General features: G+C 43.2%; 1 protein-coding gene across 2 annotated transcripts in view; it reads right to left on the minus strand.

The window, feature by feature from the left end:
- LOC143297463 (uncharacterized) overlaps positions 1-20,000 on the minus strand; it is a 54,832-nt gene that overhangs the window by 29,313 nt on the left and 5,519 nt on the right. Inside the window, exons 2-8 of one of the 2 annotated variants that reach the window (XM_076609858.1) lie at positions 16,664-16,729; positions 13,968-14,360; positions 12,448-12,588; positions 9,883-10,213; positions 8,318-8,394; positions 4,902-5,015; positions 3,900-4,060 (exon numbers count right to left, since the gene is read on the minus strand). In XM_076609858.1, the coding sequence (XP_076465973.1) occupies positions 3,900-4,060; positions 4,902-5,015; positions 8,318-8,394; positions 9,883-10,213; positions 12,448-12,588; positions 13,968-14,360; positions 16,664-16,681 (1,235 nt within the window). In that variant the 5' untranslated portion in view covers positions 16,682-16,729. The remainder of the gene's footprint in view (positions 1-3,899; positions 4,061-4,901; positions 5,016-8,317; positions 8,395-9,882; positions 10,214-12,447; positions 12,589-13,967; positions 14,361-16,663; positions 16,730-20,000) is intronic. The other variant, XM_076609860.1, reaches the window with a different exon arrangement.

Genomic DNA, 20,000 nt, shown 5'->3' on the forward strand with positions numbered 1-20,000 from the left:
TCAGTTAAGTCTGTCTCTGGCGAAGGCGGGCTCTAGCCTCGTCTTCCCTGCCACGTGTCGTAACGATGTTGATAATAGAAATTAGAATCATAATAACAACAGTTCAGTTAAGACTGTCTCTGGTGAAGGTGGGCTCTAGCCTCGTATTCCCTGCCATGTGTCATAACAATAATAATGAAAATAATAATAATGATATAAATAAATGACAGTCAGTCGTGTCTGACTATGACCATCAGAACAGCAGAGGAGGCAACTGCTGTCCCGACTATTTGAGCTAGAATTTGATTATAGTGGAGAGTGTCTTGCCCAAGGTACATCCCCACTCTCTCGGCCAAGAGGGTTTTAGGGCAGTCAGCGTTGGGATGGTTCCCAAAGGCCAGCTAGCCCCCAAGGCTGCAGCGCTGAGAGCCAGTGTAATCTTGTCTTCCAATGATTGAAATAAGTATCGTAATAACAACAGTTCAGTTCAGTCAAGTTACTCAAGGAAGCATCATTGCATTCAGGCATATCCATATACGCTGCAACACATCTGCTAAGCGGATGCCTGACCAGTAGCGTTACCCAATGCGCAAGGAGGTGTCACTGTGTTCAGACATGTCAATATACGCTACACCACATGTGCTAAGCCGATGTCTGACCAGCAGCGTTACCCAGTGCAGTTAGTCAGGCCTTGAGGAAAAGAAAAAAAGATGCATGACTGGATAAAAAGGATAAATCATTAAATTCATGCATTAAGAAGAAGATAGAAATAAAAATAATATAGAGTAGAAACAAGTAAGCAAACAGATAAAGAAATCAAACAAAATGTAGAAAAATAAGAAGAAGAATATTGTTGTTGTTGGAATGTTCGTTCATGGACTTTAAAACACTTTATTCTATTCTATTCGGGTTCGAATCTCGGTGGCGCCTGGTGGGTAAAGGGTGGAGATTTTTCCGATCTCCTAGGTCAACATATGTGCAGACCTGCCAGTGCCTGAACCCCCATCGTGTGTATACGCACGCAAAAGATCAAACACGCACGTTAAAGATCCTGTAATCCATGTCAGCGTTCAGTGGGTTATGGAAACAAGAACATGCACACCCCCGAAAACGGAGTGTGGCTGCCTATATGGCGGGGTAAATTAAAAAAACCAAAAAAACAAAAACGGTCATACACGTAAAATGTTAAATGTTACATGTTTGTCTGAGTGTGTAGGTGTGCGTGCCTGAAATCTGATTGAATGACACAGGAAACGAATGATGAGCACCCAATGGCAGCCGTCAGTCGGCTCTACCCATGTAGGCAGCCTGCTGTGTAAATGACTCCGTGTTTGGAAAGCGCTTAGAGCTTGGTCTCCGATCGAGGATAGGTGCTATATAAGTATCCATATCACTTTTGGCTACAGTACTGCTAGGTCTACACCCACAGATAGTAAGGGTGGAAGTGCCGTGAATGGTCACTGTCTGCCAGGAAAGTGGCAGCGAGGCAGAAACAAAGACAGTGGTGCTACAGCGTAAGAAGGGACGACAGCTGACTTCCCATGACCTGTGTTGCCAGAGTTGTTTTCAGCATTGTGGCACATCACTCCTCTTTTGCAACATCTCCACTGGCTCCCTGTCTCACACCGAATAAAGTACAAGATCAGCACTCTATGTTATAGATGTATTCTCAAAACTGCCCCTTCATATCTCTGTGGCTGCCTTCACCTCTACACTCCATCTCGCTCACTACGATCAGCTTCGGATCCACTCTGTTTACGCATACCCAGATTCAAACACTCGACTGTTGGCCGCCGTTCTTTCTCTGTCTCTGGACCTTGCGATTGGAATGAACTTCCTCTTTCGCTTCATCAAGTCTCCACACTCAGCTCTTTCAAGTCTGGCCTTAAAACCCACCTCTTCCCAAAATAGCCTCCCTTGCCTGCCCTTCCTTGTCTTTAGTTTCTCCAGTTTTAGAGTTATGCATGCGTGTGAATGACGCCGCGAAAGCGCTTTGATTTGTCTCTGCACAAGATTCAGCGCTATATAAATACCATTATTATTATTATTATTATTAATCCTTGAGTCAGCCATACTCCACAGTTAACTATACGTTAAGGGTGAAAATCAGTTTTCAAATCTTTTAGATCATCACAAGTGCGGACCTGTTAGTGCCTCAAGGCCATTCATTTGTAGATAAACACACACACACACACACATACACACACACAAAACATCAAATATGCATGTTAAAGATCTTGTAATCCAAGTCAGCTTTCGGTGCGCTATGGGAACAAGGAAGTTTGGTACATACCAAGCACACATACCCTGAAACGGAGCACAGTGGCAGGATAAAATGGGTCAAATAGAGGTAAATGCCCACTCATTCATGCAAATGAATGTGGGAGTTACAATCATCAAACACACACACACACACACACAAAAGAAAAAAAAAAAAAAAGGAAAACCTAGATCATTAGCATCCCTTCCACACCAACAACAACCGTCACCACACAAACAACAGCAAACCAAAGGTTGCCCCTGGCAAAAGTCTGCAGAAAAATCCACACTGGTAGGAAACCAAATATACATGCAGGCAGACGAAAAGAGAGAAAGAACGAAAGAAAGGGTGGCACCGCTCTGCAGTGGAGCAATCCTCCCTGAGGAGAGCAGTCCGAATTTCACGCAAAGAAATCTGTTGTTCCAAAAGAGTAATACAGTTCAATAAAATACAGTACAGTACAGTACAATGCAACACACTTTCAGTTTCAGTTTCTCAAGGAGGCATCACTGCGCTCGGACAAATCCATATACGCTACACCACATCTGCTAGGCAGATCCCTGACCAGCAGCGTAACCCAACGCGCTTAGGCTTTGAGTGCTTGCATGTATATTATGTGTACCTATCAGAGTGGGTTTTTTCTACACAATTTTGCCATGGGACAACACTTTCCTTGCCATGGGTTCTTTTTCAGTGCACCAAGTGCGTGCTGCACACAGGACCTCGATTTACAGTGCTCGTCCAAATGACCAGACGCTCAGTTCGATTTTCCAATCCAACTTGGCAGAAAGGGCGAGAGTGGGATTCGAACCCAGACCCTCGTGGGCTCTGTACTGGCAGACTAAGCGTCTCAACCACTCTGCCACCTTCCTCCTCAACACAATACAATTCAAGGGCCACATACACACACAGCCACACACTCACTTCATAGTGCCGTAATGCAATGCAATGCAATGCAACCATCACACACACATCCACACACTCACGCTGTGATGCCGTAATGCAATGCAATGCAATGCAACAAAACACAATACAACCGTCACACACACACACACACACACACACACATCCACACACTCACGCCATGATGCCGTAATGAAATGCAATGCAATGCAACACAACACAATACGACCATCACACAAACACAGCCACACACTCACTCCATGGTGCTATAATGCAATGCAATGCAATACAACACGATGCAACACAACACAACACAACACAACACAATATGACGGTCACCCGAACACAGCCACACACTCACTCCATGGTGCTATAATGCAATGCAATGCAATACAACATGATGCAACACAACACAATATGACGGTCACCTGAACACAGCCACACACTCACTCCATGGTGCTATAATGCAACACAATGCAATGCAATGCAATACAACGCGATGCAACACAACACAACACAACACAATATGACGGTCACACTAACACAGCCACACACTCACTCCATGGTGCTATCATGCAATGCAATGCAATACAACGCGACGCAACACAACACAACACAACACAATATGACGGTCACCCGAACACAGCCACACACTCACTCCATGGTGCTATAATGCAATGCAATGCAATATAATGCAACACAACACAACACAACACAACACAACACAACGGTCACCCGAACACAGCCACACACTCACTCCAAGGGCCCGTAACTGCACAGCATGTTGAGGACTCGCAGTGTGGGTGCCCTCTGATCGTCATCTGTGGGGCTGCCCAGGTAGTTGACCTTGAGGCGATAGTACGTCTTCAGCACAGAGATAGATGACTCAGCCTGCTTCCTGTTGGCCATCAGAAGGACCTGGTCGCACACACCAGCACGACGGTCATGTCCCAACTATCAGCATCAGAACAGCAGAGGAGTTTTTTCTATTTGATGCTCTTTTGTTGTCTGCCTGTCTCTGTGTAGATATCTAATCCATTTCTTCTTATTTATCCCCCCAGACCCCCCCCCCCCCTGACCCCCCGACCCCCCCTCCTTTTTTTTAACCTTTGTTGTTGTTGTTGTCGCCTTTTTCTTCTTTTTCTTATTTCTCTTCTTTCAATGTTGTCCTATTTGGATTAACAACATTGTGTCATGTTGTGTCGTCTTGTACAGGAAACAGTGAATGACTTTCAGCTGTTTTATTCAGATTAATAAAATTGTGTTGTGTTGTGTTGTGTTGTGTTGTGTCGCATCGTATTATACTGGCTAACTACAGGAAACAATGACTGACTTTCAATTGTTCTATTCGGATTAATAAGTCTGTGTCGTGTCATGCTATGTTATATTGTGTTGTGTTGAGTTGTGTTACGTTGCACTGTACTGGCTAACTTCAGGAACCAATGAATGACTTTCAGCTGTTCTATTCAAATGAATAAAATTGTGTCATGTCATGCTGTGCTGTGCTGTGTTGCGTTGTGCTGTACTGGTTTACTACAGGAACCAATGAATGACTTTCAGCTGTTCTATTCAAATGAATAAAATTATTGTGTTGTGTCATGCTGTGTTGCGCTGCGTCGCGTTGTACTGTCCTGGCTCACTACAGGAACCCGTGACTAACTTTCGGCTGTTCCGACTCATCAAGGGGAAAGAACTACCAACTTGAGACCGGCTCCAGATCAACTGAGCGGCAGAGAAACACAGACTGACTCTGACTCACCAGTGGTGCCTGGCAATGGATGTCCAGATGTATGGTACACTTCTGGTCACTCTGGCTGCTCTCGCTCTCCTGTATTCCCACCCTCAGGATGTCCTGGAGTGGCGCCACCCGTCTCTGCAATGCACGCCGCCAGACACCACTGAGCAAAACACTCGGTGAAATGCTTGTTGACATACATGGAACAAACTATCTTTTGACATAGAAACGTAACTGTAATTCCGTCTTGCTGAAACGCTTTTTGACATACATGGAACAAACCATCTCTTGGCATAGAAATGTAACTGTATCCGTAATTCCGTCTTGGTGAGGTGAAACGCTTTTTGACATACATGGAACAAACCATCTCTTGACATAGAAATGTAACTGTATTTCCATCTTGGTGAAATGCTTGTTGATGTACATGTAACAAACCACCTCTTGACACAGAAACGCAACTGAATTTCCGTCTTGGTGAAATACTTGTTGACATGCATGGAACAAACCATCTTCTGACATAGAAACGCAACTTACATTTTACTATAAAGATGCTTATCTTAGTGATTTAATTGATGTTTTTATGACTTAAATGGATTTTTCTATACCTGTAATTGATGCTCCAATGCCTTATTTGTTCAAAGTATGGCTGTGTGTTTTACAGACTAGTATCAATTCATATTGATCCCACCACTATATTCATTTGATATGTTGTACATGTAAATATATATCATATATAAGTGTGCATATGTGCTTGCATATGAGCATGTGTACCTGCACTATGTATATGTTTTGAATAGTGGAAAGTTAATATCTTTTATCAGACTAGTTTTGCTATGACGGAGTTGAGTGCTATTTTGTTATATGTACTTATGTTGTATGCCAAATTTTACCATTTTGCTTGTAATCTGTATGTATGACATACTTCACACCACACTTAACATCTCTACTGAGATGATAAAGGTATTCTAATTCTGATATTTCTGTCTTGGAGAAACGTTTGTTGACATACATGGAATATACCATCTTTTGACATACAAACATAACCATATTTCTATCTTGATGAATAATAAATGTAACACTCACTGACATACATGGAACAAACCATCTCTTGACAAGTAAATCAAATCATATTTCTGTCTTGGTGAACTGCTTATTCACATAAATGAAACAAACCATTTCTTGACATATAAATGCAACCATATTTTCATCTTGGTGAAATGCTTATTTACATACATGGAACAAACCATCTCTTGACATAGAAACGCAACCATAGTTGTGTGTGTGCTTTCAGGTTAATGTTCAGATTCATGTTTTTGTTTAACCATCTGTTTACACAACTATGATTTTTTTTTTATAAACCACCCCATCCACCCCTACAACATTTCAAACCCTTTAAAAAAAACAATAAAAAATATATAAAAAAATAAAAATAAAAATAAAATCTAAACCATCACTTAAGGAACCACAATGAATGGTACAATATTCTGAATGAACTGTCGTCTGCAACGTAGATGAGAACTGTGGTTTAGGTCAGACAGATCCTTTTCGAATTAAAAAAAAAAAAAATTCATTTTCACTTTTAATCTTGAATCAGGTGGAATATTTTGCTGTTGTGCTTTATCAATCACTGACAAAAACTGGTGCTGTTTTTCAGAAAAAAAAAGAAGAAAAAAAAAGAGCCAAAACTTAAAACTTTCACAAACCTGGGTCTTCTTCTTCTGGGTTTGTTTTTTTTGTTTTTTGTTTTTTTTTCAAACAGCTTTTTAACTCTCTCCATACGAACGGCGAAAGAGACGACGTTAACAGCATTTCACCCCAATTGCCACTATCAAAATATTGTAGGTGGAAGGCTCTTATACTGAAGAGGTGAATGTTGACAAAGAATACCACAATTCTGACGACGGAAGCTAAAGGTTGGGTCATTCAGACACCCACTGGACATCTGAGGGGTCTATGTAGAGGAGAAGAGAGGACTGGCCGTACTGAGTGAGTTAAGGACATATTTTAGAAACCTTCAAAGCCACTTCAAATGAAGAATCTTATCCTTCTTCTTCTTCGTTTGTGGGCTGCACCTCCCATGTTCACTGGTACATACACGAGTGGGCTTTTACATGTGCGACCGTTTTTACCCTGCCACGTAGGCAGCCATACTCCATTCTTGGGGGTGAATCTGAGCCCAAATTCCAGCCTTCAAGGGCAGAGAGAGAGAAAAGGGAGTGGCAGGACTCTCAAGGACTCAAAGAGTTTAATGTTAGACCTCCGGCCTGCAAAACATTTGGCAGCCTCATGGTGACGCCACAGGACAGGATGCAAAAGAATCTGAGCACACCGGATCAAATCCCACACTGTGCTGTATTTTTTTCTCCCCCTCCACCAGACCCTGAGTGGTGGCCTGGACGCTAGTCATTCAGACCAGACAATACACCGAGGTCCTGTGTACAGCATGCACTTGGTGCACGCATAAGAACCCACAGCAACAAAATGGTTGTCCCTGGTAAAAAAAACTTCTATAGAAAAGTCGACTTTGATAGGAAAACAAATACACATGCAGACAGAAAAAAAGTATTAATGTAGCCAAGCGCTAGGCTGGCTTCACTGACTGTTTACCACACCAGTTATAGCAGACTCTGTTTTCGCAATTAACTTGCTGGTCTCCAATGACCCGCGCAGAATGTGTGACGCCATTCACGGTTTGAATGTAAATCCCCTTTTAGACAAAGGCTCCAAACACCTGTTAAATCAAGTCTCTGTATTGTTCACTGCAATATTATATTTGTCGTGCTTACACACACACAATTAAATCAGTTAGAAGCATGCTTGATTTCAATTTAATCGTTCGTCAGTCTAAAAATTTCAACTGACGCTAAGCTTATGTCATTTTTGTCTCGCCACACACCACTCCATAACCAGCATCACTGTACGCGATTGGGTGAGCTGACATCTGTGTTTCTGACGCAGCGTATTTAATTAATATCTCTTTTGTCGGATCAGTAAACTATAAGTATTATATACTGGCAGAATCATCGCAATTCCATCTTTAAATTTGTTCCTGGCCTGTGCGTGGGGATTCTTGTCTATCCTTTAATTCAGTATATCATTCAGTTAGTTCTTTTGTACCGTACCCTTTCTTTTTTTTTTCTTTTTTTTCTCAAGGCCTGACTAAGCGCGTTGGGTTACGCTGCTGGTCAGGCATCTGCTTGGCGGATGTGGTGTAGCGTATATGGTTTTGTCCGAACGCAGTGACGCCTCCTTGAGCTACTGAAACTGAAACTGAAACTATAAATAACACGGCTACAAAAAAAAGAAAAGAAAAAAAAGTGTTGTTTCACTGTAGTAACACACTCTCCCTAAGGACAGCAGCCCCGAATTTCAGACAGAGAAAAGTGTTGTGACAAACATTAATACCAAGAATAAGAGACAAAGAGGACAAAGATGGTGACCTTGTTGAAGTAGAGGCCAGGGCTGCAGCCATCTTGGTAAGGTCTGATGATCAGCTCCACAGGTCGGGGTCGCACACCTGTGCAGGTAACACCAAGGTGACTCATGGGATGAGATGCGTAGTATGTAGGGTAGATAGGTATACATGTCTCTGTGTGTGTGTGTGTGTGTGTACGTGTGTGTGTGTGTGAGTGTGTGTGTACGTGTGTGTGCGTGTGTGTGTGTGTGTGTGTGTGTGCGTGAATGTGTGTGTGTGTGTGTCTGTCTCTGGACCTTGCAATTGGAATGAACTTCCCCTTTCGCTTCGTCAAGTCTCCACACTCAGCTCTTTCAAGTCTGGCCTTAAAACCCACCTCTTCCCAGAACAGCCTCCCTTCCCTGCCTCTTTCTTGTCTTCAGTTTCTCCAGTTTTAGATTTATGCGTGCATGAGAATGACTGGTGCGAAAGCGCTTTGATTTGTCTATGCACAAGATTCAGCGCTATATAAATACCATTATTATTGTTAAACAGCACACTTGGTATACTGAAAAAGAACCCACAGCGATGTGAGTGTTGTCCTTTAGAAAGAAAAAAAAAACAACTTTGCAGAAGAAATCTACTCTGATAGGTACACAACTACATGCATGCACCCAAGGCCTGGCTAACATGCTGGGTTGTGCTGCTGGTCAGGAATCTAGATGCCTAAGATGTGTGGTGTAGTATATATGGATTTGTCCACATCCTCTGACACCTTGATTTTTCCGACCTCCCAGGTCAACATATGTGCTGACCTGCTTGCGCCTGAATCCCCTTCATGTGTATACGCACGACGAAGATCAAATACGCACGTTAAAGATCCTGTACTCCATGTCAGTGTTCGGTGGGTTATGGAAACAAGAACATACCCAGCATGCACACCCCCAAAAACAGAGTATGGCTGCCTACATGGTGGGGTAAATAAACAAAATGGTCATACATGTAAAATGTTATATGTTACATGTTTGTGTGTATGTGTGTGTGCCTGAATTCTGATTGAATGGCACCAGAAATGACTGATGAGTCCCCAATGGCAGCCATCAGTCGGCTCTACCCAGGTAGGCAGCCTGCTGTGTAAATGACCTCGTGTTTGTAAAGCACTTAGAGCTTGGTCTCCGATCAAGTTTAGGCGGTATATAAGTATCCATATCAATCAATCAAAAAAAAAAACAAACCCCAAAAACCTCCTTGAAACAGTAACTAAAACTGAAAACTGTTGTCTCCACTCTGGAAGGGACAATCACTCAGTCTGACTCCATGACTAAGCCATTCCTGTCATCATTAGGGAGGTTACAAGGTGTAGTACTAAATATGTTAAATCAGGAACAGGCACAACTGAACACCACCAAAGTGACTCAGCAGCAGTGCACGGTCTCCTCTGGCATGACCTAACATGTTCCCTGCAGACTGCTGGTGCTGGAACTGCAACAATCAAACTCTGGATGTGGCAGTGTATGAGGAAAGGATCAGTGTGGGAGTTATGCTACTGAAATGGTGCAGATGATGGGGCAGCAAAAAAAAAAAAAAAAGTGGCTGTCATTTCTTACTCACCAGGTTTTTCCCTGTTCTCAGCTGGGAAGTACTCCAGACCGTAGCTGAGGACATACTCTCCGAGAAAACTGTCGAGAAACATCAAACGCAGCTCCCCGAGGCTTCGCCCACTGTTGAGGTTGTAGAACTGCCGCACGTACTTGCTCAGGAAGTGACAGGAGATGAGGCGCAGCAGCGGGTCTGATTTGATGTTGTACTCTTTCTGCAGCGCCGAGCTCATCTTGTCCGGGAAACACTGCATGAAGTTCCACATCTTCACTTTCTGCAGAATGTTCCGGAGTTTGGTGATGTTGCTCAGCGGCGTGTGCAGAACTTTTGAAGGATCGCAGGCCTGAAAACCAACAGGTTATTGCCTATAAGTATATGTGTACAAATAATACTACTGTTAATGCTGCTGTACTACTAATATGGCACAAACTCCCCACAGGTGGGCTCTAAGCACCTCACATGAAAACAGTACATACATAACAGTGCATCATACCACAAATGAGCACAACAAGAGATATAAGTGGAAAACAAAATCTGTCTCCAACAATACAATACTACATACTACAAATTGCAGATATAATATATATATGTCTGTGTGCTTATAAAAATAAAATATACACACACAGTACAAGAATTTTTTACTATCTCTAAAAGAGAAACTGCTGACATGTTTCTTGACAAAAACAACTTCTTCGTTTGTGGGCTGCAACTCCCACTCGTTCACTCGTATGTACACAAGTGGGCTTTTACGTGTATTACCGTTTACACCCCACCATGTAGGCAGCCATACTCTGTTTTCAAGGGGACAAAAACAGCAAACAGTGAAGACTGGATAGGAAGTCCAACGTGTGCCTGGTTCTGCCTCACCAGAGCGACAGGTGCAACAGCCTAATCATTACTGTGCTGGCAGAACCAGACATCACACACGTGGAGTGATGGCCTAGAGGTAATGTGTCCGCCAAGGAAGCGAGAGAATCGGAGCACACTGGTTTGAATCAAGGCTCAGTCGTCGGTATTTTCTCCCCCTCCATTTGACCTTGAGTGGTGGTCTGGACGCTAGTCATTTGGATGAGATGATAAACCGTGTGCTGCATACACTTAGCGCATGTAGAAGAACCCACGGCAACAAAAGAGTTGTCCCTGGCAAAATGTTGTAGAAAATCCACTTCGATAGGAAAAACAAATAAAACTGCACGCACCAAAAAAAAAAAAAGGGTGGGTGCTCTCAGTGTAGCGACGCGCTCTCCATGGGGAGAGCAACCCGAATTTCACACAGAGAAATCTGTTGTGACAAAAAAGAAATATACAATACAATACAATACAATACAATACAATACACCTAGCTACCACATGGATTACAGGATCTTTAACATGTGCGTTTAATGATCAGCATGTGTGAAGCAACAAAGGGAGTTCAGCTACCAGCATCTATTGATCTGGAAGACTGCCAAAATCTTTACCTTTAACCCACCACTACAACACAGTACAATACAATGCGATACACTACATCTTTATTCATCCATTTGGAAATTAATTGTGCATCCAATGGCTCGTCACTCACCCTACAAAATATCTCAGCCTACATATGAGTCCTTCTTCTTCTTCTTCTTCTTCTGCGTTCGTGGGCTGCAAATCCCACGTTCACTCGTATGCACACGAGTGGGCTTTTACGTGTATGACCGTTTTTACCCCGCCATGTAGGCAGCCATACTCCGTTTTCGGGGGTGTGCATGCTGGGTATGTTCTTGTTTCCATAACCCACCGAACGCTGACATGGATTACAGGATCTTTAACGTGCGTATTTGATCTTCTGCTTGCATATAACACACGAAGGGGGTTCAGGCACTAGCAGGTCTGCACATATGTTGACCTGGGAGATCGTAAAAATCTCCACCCTTCACCCACCAGGCGCCGTCACCGTGATTCGAACCCGGGACCCTCAGACTGACAGTCCAACGCTTTAACCACTTGGCTATTGCGCCCGTCACATACGAGTCCAACGCACATACAACATGACAAAGGTTGGACCAAAGATCAAAAGGCAACATACATAAACCTAGATACACACAAGGAATATAACACAGCGGCTACATCTTCCACCACCCCCCCTCCCCCCGCCCCCCAAAAAGACACCTCCTCCTCCACACACACACACTCTCTCTCACACACACACACACTCACACACACTTTATAAAATAATACAAGTATATTAAGAAACACAATTACAGAATTAAAATTGCTGCTATAAAATCATAAAGTGTTAAATGGTAGGTTTAGCACAACAACAAAATGCAATAAGCAGTTAAAGAAAAATGTTCCAAAATAAGTACATTGAGATAAAATATTCCGGAATAACTTCAGTAAGAAACCCTGCTACAAACTGATCATTAGAAATAATAAATCTATTGCACACATGATATTTAAATAATCCCTAACCAGCCTTTGAACCCCCGACCCTCAGATTAAAAGTCGAAATGCTTCAATCATTTAATTGTTGTGCCTGTCATCCCATCCGTACAAACTTTAAAAAAAAAACAACAATTTTTTCAATCACACACACACCAATGCAGTCCTTACCACGATGTCAAACAGTTGGTACTGCGCTGAAGCAAATAAAATGTGAAGGGCGTTAAAGTTGACAGCGTCAATGCTGTTGATCTTGTTGTCCTCTATTCCAAAAAGCTGCCACACACGGCCTCTGAGGAAATCATCTGCACACTGAAAAAAGTGGGAATGCCTCCCAATGTATCAGTCTTTCGAAAAACTTTTCTTTTCTTTTTTTTTTTAAATCACTTTAGTGTAACAAGCAACTATTACCCTTTTAACAATTTAAATATTCATTATAATTCCTAAGAAAATAACTTGAGTTTAACAAGCAACTATTACACTTTTAGCATTCAAACTATTCCATTTTTCAGATTAATCAACAACAATCACTTCAGTTTAGCAATCAGCCATCAATCTTTTAGCAATCAATCTATTCTATTTTACAGGACAATCAACTAACTGATTTGAAACAATTGCTTAAACAATCACATATGAAATTCAATCATTTTAGCATATCCCCAGCAAACAAACTACGAGACAACTTCATGACTTTTTAATCTGAACACTTTCTTAGTAACTGAAATCTCCCTTTGTGCTGGTTATGTATCTTCATTCTTACATCTAATGATTTAATCACATTTCAAATCTAAACTTAGAGAGCAATGCATGAACACCTAACAATAAAAGATACCGGTCCCCCATTCAGTAATTCATTTTTAGCTAATACCTGTTTACACAACCAGAGTCAATATAATAATCCTGTGTTTCACTTTTGTGTGTGTGTGTGTGTGTGTGTGTGTGTGTGTGTGTGTGTGTGTGTCTGCGCGCCCGCATTTGTATGTGTGTGTGAGATGTGTGTACATGTGCATATGTATCTGTGTGAGTGTGTGTCCCTCATAAACTTTACAACTAATTCATTTTCTCTGGAAATACTTAGTCAACAATTTAAATTTGGCTTACAGGTAGGAAAAAATCAGTTATTTGCACACATTCTGATCATAATGAAAAAGAAATGCACTTCTCAGTAGAGCACAACAACAACAACAACAACAAAAACAATAACGAGGCAAAAAATGATTCCATAGTGAGGTTACTGTTACAATTTTTTTTCCTTATTTACAAAACTCAGCACTTTTATCTGACATGCTAACACACTGATTGATAGCAGTCATTTTTGCTATATATTCCAGTTCGAATCATAACTTCATCTACTAAATATAAAAGTTACACTGATGCACACAACTGCTGGAAGCGGCATGATTATGCTAAGTAGTGGGACATCAATCTGAATATAATGTGGGAATTTTGTTTTGTTTTTTACGACAAATCTTATTCATTTTAAACTGAATATAACGTGGGATTTTTTTTTTTTTCAAGACAAATTTTCATTCATTTCAAACTCTTCCAATCCAGTCATATTCCAATCACCCCCGCCCCCTCACCACACAAACACACAGACGAACACACACACATAAACACACAGACAAACACAGATAGAGACACACGTACACACACACACACAGATTCACACCGCCAAAAACTACGCTCACCTGCCAAAACAGGTAATCGAGGAAGACGCCAAGCAGAACGCTCTCAGCGAACGTACTGACGTTGGGCAGTCGCACCTTGACCCGGAAGTAGAATTCCTGGCCGTCGTGGGAGGCGGAATCGAACACGTGACAGTCCTCGACCCATTGCTGCAGACTGTGGTCCTTGTTGTACAACCCAAACAGCGGCAGCAGAAGGGGGCCGATGGTCTTCTCCTTCTCACTCAGAAAGTACTGTCCTTGGCTCTGCGACAGGTGCTCAGAGCACAGAGCCAGCACCTCCTCACAGGATCTTCGTGTCTCCAGTGAGATGGACAGAGGGTCTGTCTTGAAGGCGTTCTTGCCCCCGTAGAAGTGAACTTTCAGGCATGTGCGGTCGTCCATTGCCGACGGAATCTGTGTAACATTCAAGATTCAAGGATAAAGGTTCTGTAACCTTTTACAGCCGGTGAGGGAAGGTGGGGGGGGGGGGTTGGTTGGTGTTGGGAAGTCAGGAGGGTTGGGGGGGGGGTGCGGGGGGGCAGTGAATTTATTCCGATTGTATCTTGGGCTTGGCATAGGAAGGTGGGGCCCATATTCCCATTGTATCTAGGGCTTGGCATAGAAAGGTGGGGCCCATATTCCCATTGTATCTAGGGCTTGGCATAGAAAGGTGGGGCCCATATTCCCACTGTATCTGGGGCTTGGCATAGGAAGGCGGGGCCCATATTCCCATTGTATCAAGGGCTTGGCACAGGAAGATGGGGCCCATATTCCCATTGCTTCTAGGGCTTGGTATAGGAAGGCCGGGCCCATATTCCCATTGTATCTGGGGCTTGGCAAAGGAAGGTGGGGCCCATATTCCCACTGTATCTAGGGCTTGGCATAGAAAGGCGGTGCCCATATTCCCACTGTATCTAGGGCTTGGCATAGGAAGGCGGTGCCCATATTCCCACTGTATCTATGGCTTGGCACAGAAAGGCGGTGCCCATATTCCCACTGTATCTAGTGCCTGGCATAGAAAGGCGGGGCCCATATTCCCACTGTATCTAGAGTTTGACACAGGAAGACAGGACCCATATTTCCTCTATATCTTGGGCTTGGCATAGGAAGGTGGGACCCATATTCCCATTGTATCTTGGGCTTGGCACAGAAAGGTGGGGCCCATATTCCCACTGTATCTAGGGCTTGGCATAGCAAGGTGGGGCCCATATTCCCACTGCATCTAGGGCCTGGCATAGAAAGGCGGGGCCCATATTCCCACTGTATCTAGGGCCTGGCATAGAAAGGTGGGGCCCATATTCCCACTGTATCTAGGGCTTGGCATAGAAAGGCGGTGCCCACATTCCCATTGCTTCTAGGGCTTGGTATAGGAAGGCCGGGCCCATATTCCCACTGTATCAAGGGCCTGGCATAGGAAGGCAGGGCCCATACTCCCACTGTATCTAGGGCCTGGCATAGAAAGGCGGGGCCCATATTCCCACTGTATCTAGGGCCTGGCATAGAAAGGCGGGGCCCATATTCCCACTGTATCTAGGGCCTGGCATAGAAGGGCGGGGCCCATATTCCCACTGTATCTAGGGCCTGGCATAGGAAGGCGGGGCCCATATTCCCACTGTATCTAGGGCTTAGCATAGAAAGGCGGGGCCCATTCCTCTCTTTCTGCCGCTTAAATCTTCTCTGTCTACGAGCGTATTTGTTTTATGATTAAAGTTGATTTGTCCACACGATTTAGCCAGGGAGAACTCTTTTGCTGGTGTGGGTTCTTTTACGTGCACAAAGAGCATGCTGCAACACAGAACCTTAGTTTATCATTTCATCCAAATTGACTAGCACCCGTGTCACCACTCATGGTCTAGTGGAGGGGGAAGTAAAAACCACAGTCTGTGTACGGGGCTCAGACCTGTGCATGCTCGCTTCCTTATCAGACGCATTGTACCACTACGCCACCACCGCACCTACCTTTTATCGCCATTCCTATTACCAGGCGTATTATGTATTTTTATAACCTGGGGGCAGATATGTAAAACAAAAAAACAAAAAAATGAAAAAATGAAAAATCATGCTTGTTGCACCACCCTCTCCAAAGAAAATTTATTTCGTTTTTCTTCTTCTTCTGCGTTCGTGGGTTGCAATTCACACGTTCACTCGTCATGAGTGGGCTTTTTCGTGTATTACCACTTTTACCCCGCCATGTAGGCAGCCATACTCCGTCTTCAGGGGTGTGCATGCTGGGTATATTCTTGTTTCCATAACCCACCAAATGCTGACATAGATTACAGGATCTTTCACATGCGTATTTAATCTTCTGCTTGCCATGTACACATGAAGGGGGTTCAGGCACTAGCAGGTCTGCACATAAGTTGAGCTTGAAGATCGGAAAAAATTTCCGACATTTACCCACCAGGCGTCATTACCGAGATTCGAGATTGGAAAAATCTCCGCCATTTACCCACGAGGCGTCGTTACCGAGATTCAAACCTGGGACCCTCAGGTTGAAAGTCCAATGCTTTAACCACTCACTCGGCTACTGCGCCCGTCAAAATCAAGGTTAACTTTAGTTGTCTTTGTCACACGAAGGGGGTTCAGGCACTAGCAGGTCCGCACATATGTTGGCATCATTCGGCTATTGTGCCTGTCTTTTCTTTTTCGTTTTGTTTCCGGTTGGTTTCCTGCTTCCATGCAAATATCCATGCAGCCTGTGACGTCTCTGTACTTACCGACTGACTCTGTCCCATTTTGGGTGGGGGGGAGGCTGTAGTTTAATGACACTTGCACGGTATTATCTGAAGCACACACACACACCATGACATGACTGCATGTGAACCTCCCACATAACTGAAACAGGGGGAGGAGGATTGGGAGTGGTGAAGCTGAAGGTGTTGGGAAGGGTGGGGGCGGGGGCGGGGGCGGGGAGGGGGGGGGTGTTGACATATCAAAGTTTTTCACATACACCTAAACAACTTCATTACGTCTGCTTTTGACATTGTCCGGTTATCATACATTAGGTTTGTTAAAGTGCATTGTGCTCAACTCTCAAAGTCATTCCCGTAACCCCTTGACTGTTGTTGATGAGTATGAACGTCAGTGAAGGGCTGTCACCTCACTGAGATAAGATACAGCTTACAGGTCAGGATGTCAGTGAAGGGCTGTCACCTCACTGAGATAAGATACAGCTTACAGGTCAGGATGTCAGTGAAGGGCTGTCACCTCACTGAGATAAGATACAGCTTACAGGTCAGGATGTCAGTGAAGGGCTGTCACCTCACTGAGATAAGATACAGCTTACAGGTCAGGATGTCAGTGAAGGGCTGTCACCTCACTGAGATAAGATACAGCTTACAGGTCAGGATGTCAGTGAAGGGCTGTCACCTCACTGAGATCAGACAGAGCTCACAGGTCAGGATGTCAGTGAAGGGCTGTCACCTCACTGAGATAAGACAGAGCTTACAGGTCAGGATGTCAGTGAAGGGCTGTCACCTCACTGAGATAAGACAGAGCTTACAGGTCAGGATGTCAGTGAAGGGCTGTCACCTCAATGAGATAAGACATAGCATACAGGTCAGGATGTCTGTGAAGGGCTGTCACCTCACTGAGATCAGACAGAGCATACAGGTCAGGATGTCTGTGAAGGGCTGTCACCTCACTGAGATCAGACAGAGCATACAGGTCAGGATGTCTGTGAAGGGCTGTCACCTTACTGAAGTAAGACACAGCTTACAGGTCAGGATATCAGTAAAGGGCTGTCACCTCACTGAGATATGACAGAGCTTACAGGTCAGGATGTCAGTGAATTAAAAAGCTGTCACCTCACTGAGATCAGACACAGCTTACAGGTCAGGATGTTAGTGAAGGGCTGTCACCTCACTGAGATATGACACATTTTACAGGTCAGGATGTCAGTGAATTAAAAAGCTGTCACCTCACAGAGATATGACAGAGTTTACAGGTCAGGACACACACACACACACACACACACACACACACACACACACACACACACACACACACACACACACTTTGTGCCTTCATGTCACTCTTACGCATGAGTGCAATTAACTCATCTACAAGTTCACCCAACTATCAAATTCAAAACAGTACAAAGAGTATGCAATAACTGAAAAGGCATGAAAACATGAAGAAAAGAATAATCATGTCGAAAATCATATTCTATTTCTCATTGACACAAAGCAGTTTAACAACTGCTATATATATATCTCTCTTTCTTATAAATCATTACTATCGTTATCATAAACACATCCTAACCCGTGTGTGTGGGCATGCATGTGTACGCGTGAATGTGTATGTGTTACAGAGAGACAATGCATAAAGAGCAAACATGTGTACATGCATATATATGCAAGAGCTGCACAAGTATGATTATCATGTGTGTGTGGTCATGTGTGAGAACATACACACTTGTGTATATGTTTGTGCGTAATTGTGAATGGGATTGTATGTGCATGTGTGTGTGTGTGTGTGTGGATGGGGGGCGGTTGTGGGGGTGGGGGGTGCGTGCATGCATGTATGTAAGTGTAATGTAACGCATGAATGTGTGTATGCATGTGTGCATGTGTGTGACTGTGTTTATATATAAACATATGTGCACATCAGTGTAAGCACATGCTTTAGGAACACATGCATACGAGCTACAGCTTAAAAAAAAAAAAAAAAAAAAAAAAAAAAAAACACAAAAAACGAACCAAACAAATAAACAAGCAAACAACAACAAAATAAACACCAACAATCAAGAATTTTTTTTACTTATTTCAAAACCCGAGTTTCACACCCAAAAACCAGGCAAAGAAATCAACACCACACAAATAAACAAAAACTGGAGTGAACGTTCAACACCGGACGGAACAAAGGTAATGCCCGGTAGGCTCATGCTCATAACCATCACTGGCTTCCTCAAGCGGTCTTAACTGGATAACAACATCCACTTCGGAAACCGCAGTGTTCAGTGCAGTCACCAGTTTCTCTCTTGCTTCCTTCGGTTTCTCTCTCTCTCTCTCTCTCTCTCTCTCTCTCACAGAACATACGCTCTTTCCATGTGAACATGTGCACACAGAGAAATGTGAGTTCAAGTGCCAGTTTGTGTTCTACGTGCACACGCATAAAGCCTGGTCACTGGTGAATGAACACAGTATCAGTTTCAGTTTCAGTAGCTCAAGGAGGCGTCACTGCGTTCGGACAAATCCATATATGCTACACCACATCTGCCAAGCAGATGCCTGACCAGCAGCCGTAACCCAACGCGTTTAGTCAGGCCTTGAGAAAAAAAAAGGGTGAATAAATAATAGATATATACGTAAAAAAAATAACTACTACCACTACTAATAATATGTATAAGGCGCAAAAACTTGATGAAGTCAACTATAAGCGTACGTAAATAAATAAATAAATAATAATTATAATATAAAAAAGTAGTAGTAATAATAATAATAATAAATCCAAAAAAAAAGACAACAATGATGATAAATAAGCAAATAAATGTGAAACATGGAGACACACATTCGCACATACACCCACATATGCATAACAGATATGCACCAAACATGCAGTTTCACAGATATGAAAGCACAGTCAAATACACATAAACGTACATTAGCCCCAACACACACACACACACACACACACACATTACAGGATCAGCCGTCACCTAACACCTAACCGACTCCGCCACCGCACGCACGCTAAAAGAACATGACAGCAATGGAACCTGGTATAAAGTTTAAGCTTGATGATGCTGTTTTGTCTTTGCTTGTATCGTAAAAACAATAATGAGGTTAATATATTGTACTTACATGGCACAGACTTCCCAGACTCTAAGTACTTCACATGAAACCATACAGCAGTGCACAATAACATAACACAACACAGCAATTCATGTGTAACATGGAACAGCTAAAGATCATCCAAACCAACAGAGCTGATCCTGGTAAAACCACTTCTGTAGGAAAAACCCACATTCACAGGGGAAACGGATATAAATGCACAGAGAAATAATATAAATAAATGGGTGTGGCAATGGACTGTGGAAATACCCTCTTTAAA

This window comes from Babylonia areolata, chromosome 22 (assembly GCF_041734735.1).
Source record: "Babylonia areolata isolate BAREFJ2019XMU chromosome 22, ASM4173473v1, whole genome shotgun sequence".
Taxonomy (NCBI): domain Eukaryota; kingdom Metazoa; phylum Mollusca; class Gastropoda; order Neogastropoda; family Buccinidae; genus Babylonia; species Babylonia areolata.